Source organism: Larimichthys crocea, chromosome V, assembly GCF_000972845.2.
Source record: "Larimichthys crocea isolate SSNF chromosome V, L_crocea_2.0, whole genome shotgun sequence".
NCBI lineage: Eukaryota > Metazoa > Chordata > Actinopteri > Sciaenidae > Larimichthys > Larimichthys crocea.
Genome location: NC_040015.1, coordinates 5,185,422 through 5,201,254, shown reverse-complemented (window position 1 = coordinate 5,201,254; position 15,833 = coordinate 5,185,422). Strand labels below are relative to the sequence as shown.

Below are 15,833 nucleotides of genomic sequence, written 5' to 3'. Positions count from 1 at the left end.
GTTGTCATAACAAAGACACCCCAAACAATGTCAAGTTGACAGTAAAAGATGACATAAGAAACCGCATGACACTTAATGACAGCAGTCATTGACATTCATTAATGTTCATGACAAGTGTCATGTCATAGTTATGACAATGTCATGTCAGTCTTATGAACACCCCTTCAAATAAAGTGTTACCACTATAGGCTTTATCAAAAAGGAAAGTCTTAAGTCTATTCTTAAAGGTGTTGACCGTGTCTGCCTCCCGAACCCAGAAAGGTAGTTTGTTCCACAGAAGAGGAGCCTGATAGCTGAAAGCTCTGGCTCCCAATCTACTTTTGGAGACTATAGGAACCACAAGGAACCCAGCGTCCTGAGAGCGCAGTGTTCTAGAGGGGTAGTAAGGTATTATGAGCTCTTTTAGATATGATGGTGCCTGACCATGAAGAGCTTTGTAAGTAAGGAGAAGATTTTTAAATTCTATTCTAGATTTAATAGGTAGCCAATGCAAGGAAGCCAAAATGGGAGAGATGTGATCTCTGATCTTGGTTCCTGTCAGAACACGTGCAGCAGCATTCTGAATTAACTGCAAAGTCCTACTGGCTTATTGTTGCATTGCTGTCTCCAGCTTCATATTACTCACTAACAGTATAAAGAATAATGAAACTCAAAATCTCTGTTGGTGCCATTGCTGCCATTTTGGCTGTCCTGCCTCTTCTCCAGGCTGATCTAAAAATCGGCAAATGTGTGGACCTGGACCTGTGAACACCTGGCGGATCTAACGGGATCCACTTTGTCTCATATTAAAGTGTGCTAAATATGCAAAAAATAAAAAATAAAATAAAAATCAGGAAGGGGCCAAACATGAGGACATTCTGCATGCAGACCTCGTGTGACACGTCGCTGATGATTACAAGTGTGTCATAATGAGGTCGGAATGGTGATCACATGGCACGCTGTTGTGCTTTCAAAGGTCAATCTAGCCAAGTCAGTTTGGCAGAACATTTCCTGCGTATGTCTGGAATGTATTTACATTTTTTTAAACATGTAGTTAAACGTATTTTTAGTTCAGGACTGACTGCTTTGACCTTCTCCCCTTTTTCGTGTGTGTGTTTCAGCGTGGCGTGGCTTCGCTCAGTGTGGATGTTAATTAAGTGAGTGCTGCAGCCTGCAGCTTTTAATTCATTTGCTATTTTTGTCAGCGTTTTAGCAGGATTCACTCACTCACAACTTCTACTCTGCTTTTTTTTCCAAAGATCATTTGTGGACAGTCTGGCTTCCCCCGTGTGTTTGCCTGCATGTGGCCTTCCCTCTGCTACATGTGGTGATAATACGCTGCACTTAACCTTAGTAAGCTTTGCTTTGCGTGTGTTGAAGCTCCCCTCGTCCCTGCATGTCACTCTTTTTGCATGTCCTTTTTTCAAATGTTCCAAATGTCAAAAATAATAATTGCATGTAAAAATTCCTCTGTCAATCCAACAGTCAATCACTGTATATCTTCCAGAAAAACTGATTATATGGTCTCGATATATCTTAAGGTGCAATGTAGGCTTAAGTTGACTTATATATATTGACTTATATACTTATACTCCTTTAAATGAATTAAATGTTACATATCCAGCAATGTCTTGTCTGAATGAAATATGTACTCACAGCTCTCCAGCTCCAGTGAGCAGGTCTGAGAGTCCAGAGGAAAACGGCTGAAGTCCATGTTACAGGCTGCTGTCACCGTCACTCTGTCCAACAACAGAGACAACACACACAGTGAGAATGGTCATTATGTGGCACATATATGCAAATTCAAACATGTGGTCATTGGAAAAGACTTCCATCATCATTATTTTCTTTTAAGATTGGGTGGGGCTGGAGCCTATCCCAGATGACTTTGGGTGAGAGGCGGGGTACACCCTGGACAAGTCAGCAGTTCATTACAGGGCACAAAGAGACAAACAACCATCCACACTCACATTCACACCTACAGACAATTTAGCGTCACCAATTAACCGGTTAAGGTTCATGTCTTTGGACTGTGGGAGGAAGACAGAGTACCCGGAGAGAACCCACAAAGACACGGGGAGAATATGTAAACTCCACACAGAAAGACCCAGCTGAGGTTCAAACCAGGAACCTTCTTGCTGTGAGGCGACAGTGCTAACCAGAGCCTGAAGTAATGCCTTAAAGGGTAACTTTATTTTATTAGAATTATATTCTCATCAGTCAAAATCTCAGTCTGGTTTAGCTCTGACGTGCTGTACATCATAATCATTGATGACAACATGATGTTGGATGGACAAACATGTTGTAACATCAGCAGTATACACAGCAGTATATAATACATTCTCTGTTTTATCATCATCACAATATGACAGTGTTACAGGTTACAACTGTGATGTAAATTTCCAATGTATGACTTTTTTATGCTTTAACATTTGAATGTCTAGACATATACGTGGAAATGTAAGCAGAAAGGAAACTTGTTGATGCTGTGACCTTTTGAACGGCTAGACGAGAGGCGAGAAACAGGTAACGTATGTAGGTATTCTTCCTTCTTTTGCAGAAGTGTTTTTGCAAATGTATGTCTGAGATGGAGGAATAAGTTTCCACAGGTGAACTTTTGCACTTGTGACCTCCAACAGATGGAGAGCAGGCCTAACCGCAGAAACTTCTTTTTCCTACAACGTCATGTATTTTGATATAAATATCCCCTGCAAATGCTTTGTCTTTGAGCCTCACTGACAGACTGCCTGTGCACTCCGTTCCTGATTGTTCCTTCTGCGCAGAAATACATTTGAAAAGACAACTGTCATTGTCCAATTCTTAATTTTCAATAGACATTTTTCCACCACACAGCTGACTTCAGTTAAGTTGTTGTCTGGCGAAAGTGAGTCTGATCTTTGTTGCTGTTCCATCATTTCCTGTACTGAGGAGGAGGAGCTGTCTGTGTCAAAATGTCAAAATCTAGGCTTTCATTATTTAAGTTTTGTGTTCACCTGTTGCATATATTTGATTCGTATTTAAACAAACACAGTGAACAAGACTGAGCATCAGCATGGTGACTAAGAGTGGAGGAAATAAGATGTGCATCCTATTTTTGTCCTGCAGCTCCCTGGCACCTTAATCCTGGCTAGTTGGACTGGTGCTGCATGACAAATGTGGGTGTTCTCTACGATCTACGACATAAAGGGAATGCACCGAACTAAAAAAGGGTGTTGACTGTCGCCCACCTGGTCTTTCAAAACCAGGAAACAAAGATTATAGCATGGGCTCACACACACACAAACAGGTTTATAAATTAGGCTAGATATTAGTTCTCTTTACATTTCGCCTCAATCATCGCCCAAATTACCCACAGGACACACACACACACACACACACACACACACACACACACAAACATATGTCCATCTGCACACACAGGTTTTTTCATTTACTCATGTATCTTATTTTTTTCCATCCCGGGTCTTTTGTGTACTATGTACCCACCAGCTTGACTTCATGTTGTATTCATCCTGTCCTCTTTGATTCTGCTGTTTCTTTCTCTAGCGTATTGTAACAACCTTATTGCACACACACACACACACACACACACACACACACACACACACACACACACACACACATGTGTATATATGTTCTGCTGCTGTTCAGTCTGCAGCCAGAACATTTCTATTTTTTTACTCGTGCTCGGAGTAAAGAGGAGTTTAATTACTCTTTCATTCTTCATCTTGTCAGACGGTTTTTACTTTTTGCGTGAAGCAGCAGGAGGCACAGTGAGGAGCAGAGAGAAGTCTTCTGGCAATGCTTCATGTTCTGTTAGCTTAACTCCACATCTCCAAATCCACAACACATAGAATCATAAATTATTTGTAGACATTTCTCCTATTTCGTGCATCATATTTCAGCCTGACAGCTCTCTTTAATGAGCACCTCCACACAGTAACACCAGCCTCTTTTGGATCAGGAGAATTAACGGTTTAGAGATCAAATGATATCCTTGTCCAGAAAAAAAGAAAGAAAAACAGAATGAGCTTCAGTTTGTTTAATTCAAGATGGGCTCAAAATGTGACTTCATCAAACGAGAGAATATTAGGAAAACATTGATAAGATTGTCTGCAGATGAAAGTCTTCCTCACATCCTGGTTCACACTTTTCTTTCAGACAGCAGATTGGAGAAGGGAACAGGATGATGTGGGAAAAAGAAGTAAAAGAAAGAAGAGGATTACAGGGTGAGATGATGACACCGTCAGAGAATCAGCAGCAATTTTCAGTTCAAAATTGGGTAAATTATAAAACTCGCTAGAATATTTTAGGATGAGAGACCAGATAATGGTCCTTAATTGTTTCGTTACTTCCTCCGTGTGAGGAATCAACCAACGGGCTGTTAGTACAAAAGAAGTTTGATGGGCTGATTGAAAAATTAATTCACCAAAAGGTCTAAAGCATTTTTCTTTAGAACTGTATTCTTGAAGCCTCTGAAGTAGCACTCACACTGACACTTGAAACCTTTTTTTTCTTTTAGTGCTATCAGCTCTTTCATTCAGTTTGACCCAGGTCATTATTTAAGATAATAATTCCTAAAAAAAAAAGAGAAAGGTTTGGCCTGGTTTTACTTCCTGTTATAATATGAAACCAACATCATATCATATGTGATCAAACAAATAGATTCAGACAGATTCTGACATCTGGTCATTGACCTAAAGGACAATCTGACTCATTTTGCATGTTTAGCCCAAACCTTTAAAAATAAAGATTTGAGTTAGAACCTGAAGAGCTTATTCATGGTGATGACATAGGGGAACTTTTTTTTGGTTCTGCAAGGATCGGTTCTTCAACGTCATTTATTATTTACATTTAAAGTTGTGGCATATAGCAGCCATTAGTTAAAGCCACATGTATAAAAAAGGTGTTCAACTTGTCCCTTTGAGGGTTTCTATCAGAACCAGGTCACATTGCTGCAAAGGGTGATTTAAATAAGAACTTTTAAATGAAAAAAAAAAAAAAACATTAAACATAAAACCAACCAGTTGCCACTGTAACTTTTTTTTTGCATTTAATTCCCCAAAGAGCCCCGAACAGAAAAAAAGATAGTTTTCTTAAGGATAAAAGAAGATTCTCCACAGAACTCAAAGTGCTCCAGAGGACTTATCAAGAAGCAGTTTTTACTACATATCTAGTGTTTTATACATCACAGCTTATCCACTGTAAACTATGTTTACTGTAAAGGTTCCTCAGGTTGGTTCGTTGGTTTTACGGTATGAAAATCATCAGCGGATTCTTAAACCTTTATTCAGTTCTGTGATCATTCTTTGTGAATGTCAAGTTCTGAGTTCAACCTGTAAAGTTTAAACACCCGAGAACAAGAATCTTTTTGTTGAAAGGTTTTATTATATTGATATTGGCTCTATTTTAACTTCTATTGACAACATTTCTGTAGGACTTTCATTTTCAAGGATCCTGTGGCAGATCAACAAAACACAACAACATCAGATGCAGAAATTCTACAGACCTCAAGCTGTAGAGGACGTGTCCATCAGGAAAGACACGCAGCATGATGTTGTCAGTGGTGGTGTCGTGGATGAAGGATCTCTTAGAATGCACAAAGAAGACATCAGGGACCCAGATCTTCTTCACCAGGCGACCATCAAACGTCATGCTCTTATTGGTGCTGCTGGTGAAGGATAGACGCTCATCCTTCCAATAGTGCCGCAGGTACAGAGTCATGGTGAAGTCCTGGTGAAATTGAAGGAAGAGGGTATGATGCAGTGGACTTGAGATTCCCTTCTGAACAATACAGCTCCAAGACAAATCACAGTTGTGTTTCTTTTCAAAGCATTTGTGGGCGAGATGCTTTAACTTTCCCCTCGGGGATCAATAAAGTCTTATTTTAGCTTAAAGACATCATCACTAGGCAACTGGACTGACAGTGAGTGGAATGGGACCAGCACATGTGCAGGTCTTATTTATTTCTTTATTTCTTCTACTTTACCTTTCTTTTATTTTTGTCTATCTAATTACACATTTTTATGTGTTTTACTATTCTTATCATTGTTTATTTATTCATAACCTGCCTCTGGTATTTCCTTACTACAAAATAACGAGACAGCGTTCCCTCAGTTTGTGTTTTTGTTTGGAACAGAGGTATGTTGGGGATGGTTGTTTTATTGTGTGAAGCACTTTGTTACATTTTGTTTGTATGAAAAGTGCTGTACATAAAAGTTTGATTGATTGAGTTTGAGATTGGATTGAGCAAGTCTGTGTTTAAGTGCTTAGAAATTCTTCAACTTTTCATCTGTGACAGGACTGAAATGTGTAATTTCATAGTCTGTCACTGCTGACAATTTACTAAGACATGCCATCATTTTTGTTCTGAGTCATTTTCTGTCACACCGCGGTGAGGTTTTGTCTTATCCTGGGTTTTTGTTCTATTTTGAAAATTTAATACTTGTTTTATTTTGAAAATTAACTCTCCTCTGGTTTCAGGTCACTTGCTCTTCCTCATGTGTCACTGGTCCGAGTGTCTTCCCTGATTCCTGATTGTGTCCTCCTGTTCCCCATTACCCTCATGTGTTTTATAGTCTGCGTCTCTTTTTTGTTTGTACATTTCATAGTTTAGCAGTGTAGTTCTCTTTCTTTCCATAGCCCTTGTTAGCCTCCATTTGGAGTGATTTTTATTTTTAATCAATTTTTTAAAAATAATTTTTTACATTTTTTTGTTGTTGTTGTTATTTTATCCTTTCTAGACCAGAGTTTAGTTTTTCCTCCTTTTTGGAGCGCTTTGAGTTCATAGTTCATAGCCTTTGATTTCCTCCTAGCGGAGAGATTTTCTGTTGACTTATTTTTCTCCTTGATTAGTGATTCTTGCCTCCCTTTCGGAGTGGGTTTTTAGTTATCTTATAATTCGTTTTGTTTTTTTCCCTTTTTTAGAATTCACAGACTAACTTTTCATAGCCTGTTTGTCACTCTGTCTGAGAGGTGGGAGTATTTAAATAAAGTCTGCCTGAGTCTTTTAAGTCCATGTCTGACTTTCAATCTGTTTCCTCCCTCACTCCTTTGCTTGCTCCCCTTTCCCTCCATGGCAGCCATTTGTTTACAAGGTTTCTGACTCTTAGAGGAAGTTTGTTCTTGCCACTGTCACCAAGTGCTTGCTCATGGTGAAACTATATTTTTACAGTACGGTCTAGACCTGCTCTGTATGGAAAGTGTGGTATATAAATTAAACTCAATTGAAAGATTACTTATTGTGCTGGCTTTAGTTAACATGTTCAACTGTAACATGTAGCGTCTGATTATTGGGTTGTGGGTCTGTTTCTTAAAGATTCTGACAGTGTAAGGAACACTGAAGTAGATATGGAACCCTGCATTCACACGACTAATTGGGCAAGTGTGGCAGCAAGTTGAGAAATAAATGACCAACAAGTCAGAGAATCACTCTTGTTTCCTGCTGTATCCAGCTGACGGTAGGGAATGATCTCCAGATCACTTTACTCTTTATTGTACTGGAAAAAAACTGTATGGGACTGTATAGATGACTGTTTACATATAGTGTATTATCATTGAACATATTGTTTTACACTGACTTATAATTTTCAGCCACACACAAACACAAATTCTCATAATTGGCCCTGACCAAATCCTGTTCAACATTACCAGAATCCCTTTAAATTATGAATTTTGAAGGCATGCAGTCCACTGCTAAATCATACTTCTGTTGAAATAGCCTCCATCTGTTTGCTGTTGGTGATTATGAGATGCAGAAGAAAAAACACAATGTCTACATCTCTTTCCACTATGAACGGTGTATCAGGGTCTCCCTCACAACACATCTTATGATTTCCATAAGAGTCAACTCACAAATCAAGAAAGGAGAACCTCTTGATTAACCTGCACACAGACGTCCCCAGGCAGTTTCCTGCTGGCTCTTCCTGTCTCAGTTTAACATAATGTCTACACAGCATGAGTAGGAAAAATAGCACATTATCAGAGCAGCGTCAGCAGCTTCACACGAGTATTGAGTTCTGCCAGCATTCAGAGCCAACACACACATCGCTGTAGTTACACACAGAAGGATTTCATCACTCTGTTTGCACTGCCGTTACATTAAATGTAATAATCAAATTCTCTTTCCTGCTTCCACCACCAGCACTACACTACTTCTTTTTTATTTTCAATTTAAGTCCCATCTCATCTTCATCTCTGTGACTTATTTGTAATGTCACATCTGTAGGCACCATTGGTAAGCACGCATGATAACTTCATTTATTGTGTGTGATTTCTGACACAGTTGTACATTAATACATACATACATGATAAATACATGTGTTCTTACCATATCAACCTCAGAGATGCTGTCCAAGCTCTCCACCTGAACGTCCACTCCAACAGGGATTGCTGGACCTGTCAAACAAATGTACATCATCATCAACAAATGGATGTCAAGATACACTGTTACATAAGAGCAGGCAGCACTTCACAGCTGATTTAGGAGAGAATTATCTGAATCCTGCTTCGGCTGCCTCCCTCTGCTGACTGTGGGCTCAGTGAATTTTAGAGTTGTTGAGTAAAAACTTATTGTTTAATAAAGCAATATCACATTCAAGGTTCTGTTGTTGTACTGATTATCTGCACTGCTGTGATTCGGTCAAAGATAATCCAGCCATGCAGATATTCAATATAACAGCACAACCTTGAGTGTGATATTGCTTTTATACAACAGTTCTACAATAAATGATAACAATTTATAATTAGTTTATTTGGTTTTGTTTCATTTATTTGGTTTGAACATCAGATTGTTCCACAACTGGACTGGGACTGCACTGTTGCCATGAAACACAAATGGTAGTTATTTTGCATATTTTGAGTGTTTAATTTGACACATATCTGATCGACCAATGGTGATCGATCGTCATTTTTGACACTGTTTCTCATTCCTACTGTCGTGTCTCACTAAAATATTAGTTGAAATATGAAATAATAATTACTTGTCAACACAAAGGTAACACTAGGTAACTGTTGGGTATAATTAGGTTGTCTGATGGTGACTACTGTTAGTTATTCGTTTGATTAATGGCTGTGTATTTATTACTAACAGTAGCTGATCAGGTTTATTATCAGCTAATCGTATTGGGTTTCTAACAGTATTGATACCGTTAATGTAACAGTTACAAGAACACCTGTAAGTGGAGTGCCACATGTGGTAAAAAGCTCAACATCAGAACTCATGGAATGCCTCTTATCCCAATTGAATTACTTAGTCAGAACTAACCAACTAATCATGATATATAGAGTCAGATGTCCTTTATCGTCCAAAGCAGATCACAGGAATGGAGCGTCTTCTTCCATTTCCTGAAAAAGTTTGCTGTCCTAAATCTCAGAGAGAAGGACGTCCTTTCCATTTCCTTTAATTGACCATCTGCTGCCTTGACCTTGATATCATCACTGATTACATATCCCAAAATCTTTCTTAGAGCTAAACATATTTCCACCAAAATATTTAAATATGTCCAAACGAAGTACTGTGGAATAGATTGGCGTCCATGTGCAGTGCTGTCTCCAGCCCTGCTGTTCAGTCTGGGATCATTTACTTTGAATTTGGGTTATAACGAAGAAACAGATCAAAAACTTCCAAACAAATTCTCTCCATTTCTTTGAGCTTGTGGATGAATGTTCCCCACACTGAACACCAATCCTCCAGCGATATTTCCGTTCTCTTCCACATTTTGCTTTAATAAATAAATGATTCCTTCTCTCTGAACACCCTGGTGTAATTTAGAAATAGTTTTCTGGCTGATCTGTTTATGTGCTTGGAGATAGTTGTGGTTGTATCTTTTGTTCATAGTAATCTCTGATTTGTAAGTATCTGAAGAACTCTTTGTTTTCCAGATTCCCTCTGCGGTTGTCTAAAACTTTGAATTAGTTAACAGATAGTGTTCATATTGTTGTTACACCCTTGTTCCTCCACTGTCTGAATCCGACATCACTCATTCCTGGTTTGGGGTTCATGCTGTCCTTAATCTCCTAATATTGGAAAGTTTTTATGTTGATTAAGCTAATGTTCCTGTCAGGATGTGAATTTGTTGGCCTGTGAACCAACATTTTGGTGCATGATACTACAACAAGTCTGACATTTTACATTACATTACATTACATTGCATTTAGCAGACGCTTTTATCCAAAGCGACTTACAGAGGAGGACATAAGCTGAGAAAGGTGTAAAGGAGCACAGAGTAGTTGTTAGTTTTGTTAGGCAGGGAAGCATTCTCGAAACAGAAAGGTTTTTACAAGTTTTTTAAAGGTTGAAAGGGATGTTGCTGTTCTAGTAGCCATTGGTAGGTCATTCCACCATTTGGGGACGACCACAGAGAAGAGTTTAGAGTGACCTCGCTTTGCGAGAGGCGAGGGTACAACTAGACGGTTTGTATGAGCGGAGCGTAACGCCCTGGTCGGGACGTGTGAGCCTTTAGTAAGACGCTGAGATAGGCAGGGGCAGATCCTGAGATGGTTTTGTAGGCTAGCGTCAGAGCTTTGTGTTTAGTTCTGGCAGCTACAGGCAGCCAGTGCAGGTCGCTGAAGAGTGGGGTGACATGTGACCTTTTAGGTTGATTGAAAACCAGTCGCGCTGCGGCATTCTGGACCATTTGCAAAGGTTTGATCGCGCAAGCAGGTAGGCCAGCCAAGAGCGAGTTGCAGTAATCGAGGCGGGAGCTGACTGTAGCCTGAATCAGGAGCTGAGCGGCATATTGGGTCAGGTACGGTCTGATTTTTCTAATATTGTACAATGCATAGCGACATGACCTCGCTACGGAGGAAATGTGTTCAGAGAGAGAAAGACGATCATCTAGTACCACGCCCAGGTTTTTAGCAGCATGGTTAGGGGTAATAGTGACAGTACCAATTTTCAGGTTGAAGTCATGGCAGATTGACTCATGGGCAGGGATGACCAGGAGTTCGGTTTTTGACAGATTAAGCTGGAGATGGTGGTCTTTCATCCAAGTTGACAGATCAGAGAGACAGGCGGAGATGCGTGCGGAGACCGTGGTGTCGTCCGGCTGGAACGACAGGTATAGCTGTGTGTCATCGGCATAGCAGTGGTAGGAGAAGCCGTGTGAGCGGATAACATGGGACAGCGAGGTGGTGTAGATGGCAAACAGAAGGGGACCCAGCACCGACCCCTGCGGCACCCCCGTGGAGAGGGTATGAGTCGATGACAGACGACCTTGCCAAGACACATTAAAGGAGCGTCCAGCGAGGTAGGACTCGAGCCAGGAGTGGGCAGAGCCTGTAATGCCCATGTTAGCGAGTGTGGTTAGGAGTATGTCGTGATTGACTGTATCGAAGGCAGCCGATAAGTCGAGAAGGATGAGTACCGATGATTGCCCTCATGCTCTGGCTGTTTTTAAGGCTTCTGAGACAGATAGTTGGGCTGTTTCGGTGGAGTGGCCACTTCTGAAACCCGATTGTTTTGGGTCAAGTAGGTGGTGATGGGTGAGGAACTCAGTGACTTGTTTAGAGACCGCCCTCTCAATGGTTTTCGAGGGGAAGGGAAGCAGTGACACCGGCCGACATTTACTGAAGAAATGGATGGTCACTGAGGGTGACCCACCCTCTTGTACAACCATCAGCAAATCTATTTATGTAAAGAATTGTCAAACTAAAGAGGAATATTGCTTTGGAGTTTTCACATTCGTGCTCCTCAGATGATGACCCTAACCCTGATCTTTCTAACACTAAGAGGCCCAAACCAACCAAGTGGCAGGTAGACCAAAAAACAACAAACAAAATTATTCACATCCATGGTTAAAAATCATACGCCTATTTTAAATTAGAAGCCAGTCCTCCTCAGCACACGTTACACCTTTCTTACTGCACTTGCTGAACATTTTGAACAGGTTTGCCTAAATGTAAACAGCATTCATTTTATTCGTTATTTATTACATGTTTTCTCTTTTTCTATTATGTTTCAAAGAGATTAAGTGAGGTGAAATACTCCCATTTCAAATGTGAGTTTTGGGAATCTAAAATTGGATTAAAAAAAAAAAAAAAGAAGAAGCATTAGCTCATGTGAACTTGGGGTGAAATTTTGGCCACATGCTGAGTGATTTAACTTCAGTGGAATCCAGGAATTAGCAGCTGAATTACTTAACCAGTGGATGAATGAGAAAACACTATGAATTACATAAGTGCAAGACAAAGAAGTGAAGTGATCGTACACGTTCAGTCGATGTTGATTTCACCACGTTTTAGATCTGGACCTATGTGAAATGTCAGTGTTCATTTTTTTTCTTTGCATTTCATTCAGCTTTACTATAACTGGATTCTTTATCATATCTGTGGTGACCTCTGACCTCTACGTAAGGATAACAGCATTACATGTGACCCTCTCACATAATATTATCAGCATGCACACACTGCATAGATAGAGCTAAAGTGGAGGGAAGATTTACAGCCGATTTGAACCACTTTGCATCACTTATCTATACAGTCTGTAATCCAAAGAGATTAGCAGAGACGCTAAATGCTAGATTAGAGTCACCAAAGCTCTTCAAATGAGGGGCTGTGGAGGGATCTCTGTATTTGGGATTATTCTTCACTTACTGGAACAATGGTATCAAGTGTGTTGCACTTCTTGCCGCACGAGGCTTGAATTGTCAGTGTTGTTGGTATTGGTTGTAATGCAGAAGAGCAACAAGTGCTTCAGCTAAAGCTTTTTCAGTGTGCAGCCTCAGTGATCAATGTTCATGGCAAGCACCCTGACAACTACCTAACCACTCAGAGGCAGATCAAGTTCTGCACGGTTACTGCACGATGGTGTGAAAGGTCCAGTGTGTCAGATTGACAGAGTACAGTATGGCATCAATGGAACATATTACTATTAATATTTGTTATAATGTTGTTACTTTAGACTGAGCACAGCCTGTTCAAATGATATTAAGGCTTAAAATTATGTTATACTAGACCATTTTTAGATTATTTACTAGGAGGCAGCAAAGGCAGGACTGCAAGATGATGGAGGTCAGAGCCACCATACTGTCTATGGATGAACTGCCATGCTTCTACAGTAGCCACACACACACACACACACACACACACACACACACACACACTAGTGTAATCAATGGTTTCAAGGATTGATATCCTGTCCAAACATGTTTCCCACAAGCTCCAGTATATATACTTAATGGTCTCTTTGCTCTCCTCTATGCTTTGTTAAAACACTATATGAGACAATGCAAACTATAACAGGAAAGCTGTCTTGCATGTTATATTTTCTTAATGCAGACCTGTCAGCTGTTTTACATATCGTGTACTAATTTAAGGGAAGCATATTGAGGCTCTGTGTTCACAGAGAGATGTGCAATGTAAAGAACTTAGCTCATAAAACAGATCCTGTAATAACAGCACAGACAGAACAGACTGACATGTCTGGGAGTTCAACACAGGCTTACCGTTTCACAGAGCATCAGTAACATGATAATATTAGAATCATACAGGATATGAAGAGGCAGGTTTCTTATTGAAATGGAGAGCGAGGACTCGACTCTGGTCAAAGATTCAGCTCAAGAGGAGAGATAACTTCATTCACAAAGGACTGTATTTTTTACTCGCTGCACATTGTCTGGACGAGGTATTTTTCTTGTGTTTATAAGGAATAAAAGCAGAATACCATCACGAATAACAATATGAGCTACAATATAATGATAACATACTTCTGTCCCTAATACTACTAATAATAGTATTAATAATAATAATGATGATGACAAATGTGGTATTAATAGCAATGTTGGGATAATCAAGAGTGGTTACTGTAATCACTAACTCAACTAAAGCACAACTTTTCAATTCACAGTATCACCTTCGCTGCCACTGAAATGACACTCAAGTCATTCAAGTCATACATAGAAACATAGATTCACTTCATATACAAAGGAAATAAACAAGTCCTGCCAGCTAGAGCGAGGAAAATTTGTATTCTTTCTACTAGAATGGTACTGTACTAGAACAGGTTCTATATGGACAGGACAATAATAACCAAGAAATGAGTCTGTTAGTCATGGTGTGATTCTGAAAAAGCTGTGGATCGTCCACAGGAAAGGAAGGAAATATGTGTTCTGACATTATTATAACACAAACAAATATTTGTTGTCTATGGAGTGAGATGGCCCTATGCTTTAAACTTAGTTACCATAGTAATTCCAGTAAGTAAGTCCAAATGCAAAGATGCAGCTACTCTGTATCTCCAAGAGAGAAGTCATTGTCTCCATAACAGTCTAAGACTTAACACTGTCCCTATTGAGACCTCAAGACATGTTTGACTCTGTATCCCAATGTGCCATGCTGGGATAGCACATTCCCTCACATACATGTGCATGTACATGTACTTAACATGATGACATGATCAGAGGTTGAGTGAAGTTAGGTGAATTTGATTACTAAAATATTATTAAACCATTTGGCAATGAGAAAGTCCAATCTCCACAGAGGCTCCAGGCAAATGTGGACCAGGGTACATGTCATGGTTGGAAATGTCCCTGAGAATGAATTCACCACAGAAGAAGAGGCGACTGGACAAACACCAGGATGAAGTTAGTTTGATTCCCAGCAGGACATGTTTTACTAATCACAGCCTGCATTGGGTTAAAGTTAGTTTAAATGTAAAATCAACCATCTGGATATTTTACATCAATATTAGAATTGATGAATTACAGTCATTGATTGTATCAATGACTGTGATTGGAGTGTTATTTCATTTGCTGTGCCATATCATGTTATTTTCATGATTATGAATAGTTCAAGACCACATGGCCTGTCCTTATTCCTAAGTCTGTCTGTTCTGGAAGTCTCTGTTTGGAGCAGCTTCCTCTCAAAGTCTGCGCTGCTATGCTTTTTTCTACTTGTTTGAAACCTGTGAGAGTTACTGGGCCTGTAAACTGAGGGAAGCATGATCCTCAATGTTTATGCTTATGTTAATGTTAATATGAAAGAAAATGGTACAACTGCTAATATCAGATGTACAGTTAGTTACTCCAAGTCTGTCACTTCATGTTTGTGTGAATAAACTCCATGGTAAATGGACTGTGTCTCTCTTATGACCACTCAAGGTGCTTTTGCACCTCATATGTCATTCATACACATTCACACACTGATGCAAGTGTATGCAAGACGCCAACTGCTCATCAGCCTTGTGGGAGCTAACCATTCACACACATTCACGCACTGACGGTGCAGCCCTCAGGAGCAATTTGGGACTCAGTATCTTACTTCCAGTGTGGAATGTTCCCTATCTTGACAAGGTCCATGATCGATCATGCCATCAGTCATCTGATTAGTGGATGACCTGCTGTACCCCGTGAGCCACAGTAGCCCCATAGCTATTGCTGCAAACTAGTTCAGTGGTTACAAATGTGATAAAGAGATCAGATGTGCTCTGATTTGCATATGGCTGATATATTGATTAACTTGTATGATGTATATATGGCTATATGGCTATATATACACCAATATGGGAGTCTAGATGGCCGTGCACAACAATGGAAGTCTATAACTGTCAAGTATGCATATGACGGGAGATGAGATGACATTATTTCATAATGGTTGACAGGTTTCTGTCAAACTGTCAATTCCATCATCATTTATAATTTGGAGTGTACAGACATATTCATTGTCCTTATGCATCACGTGCACACAAGCATGGATAATAAAACACCAATATGATGTTTCTTTGTGTTAAGGTTTGTCATCATTACACTCACCTGACAAACACTGTCAGGCGTGGTCGTTACAAAGATGAAAAAGACGTGTAGCAAACTGTAAGAATGAAGAATGGAAAATGATTTTTTCTTTAAATACCTGAAAAA

At 39.7% G+C, this 15,833-nt stretch overlaps 1 protein-coding gene across 1 annotated transcript in view; it reads right to left on the bottom strand.

The window, feature by feature from the left end:
• The window catches only part of gabrr2a (gamma-aminobutyric acid type A receptor subunit rho2a), a 50,460-nt gene that overhangs the window by 19,019 nt on the left and 15,608 nt on the right, over window positions 1-15,833 (bottom strand). Inside the window, exons 3-5 of the mRNA XM_010745725.3 lie at window positions 8,309-8,376; window positions 5,489-5,712; window positions 1,636-1,718 (exon numbers count right to left, since the gene is read on the bottom strand). Of these exons, the coding sequence (XP_010744027.2) occupies window positions 1,636-1,718; window positions 5,489-5,712; window positions 8,309-8,376 (375 nt within the window). The remainder of the gene's footprint in view (window positions 1-1,635; window positions 1,719-5,488; window positions 5,713-8,308; window positions 8,377-15,833) is intronic.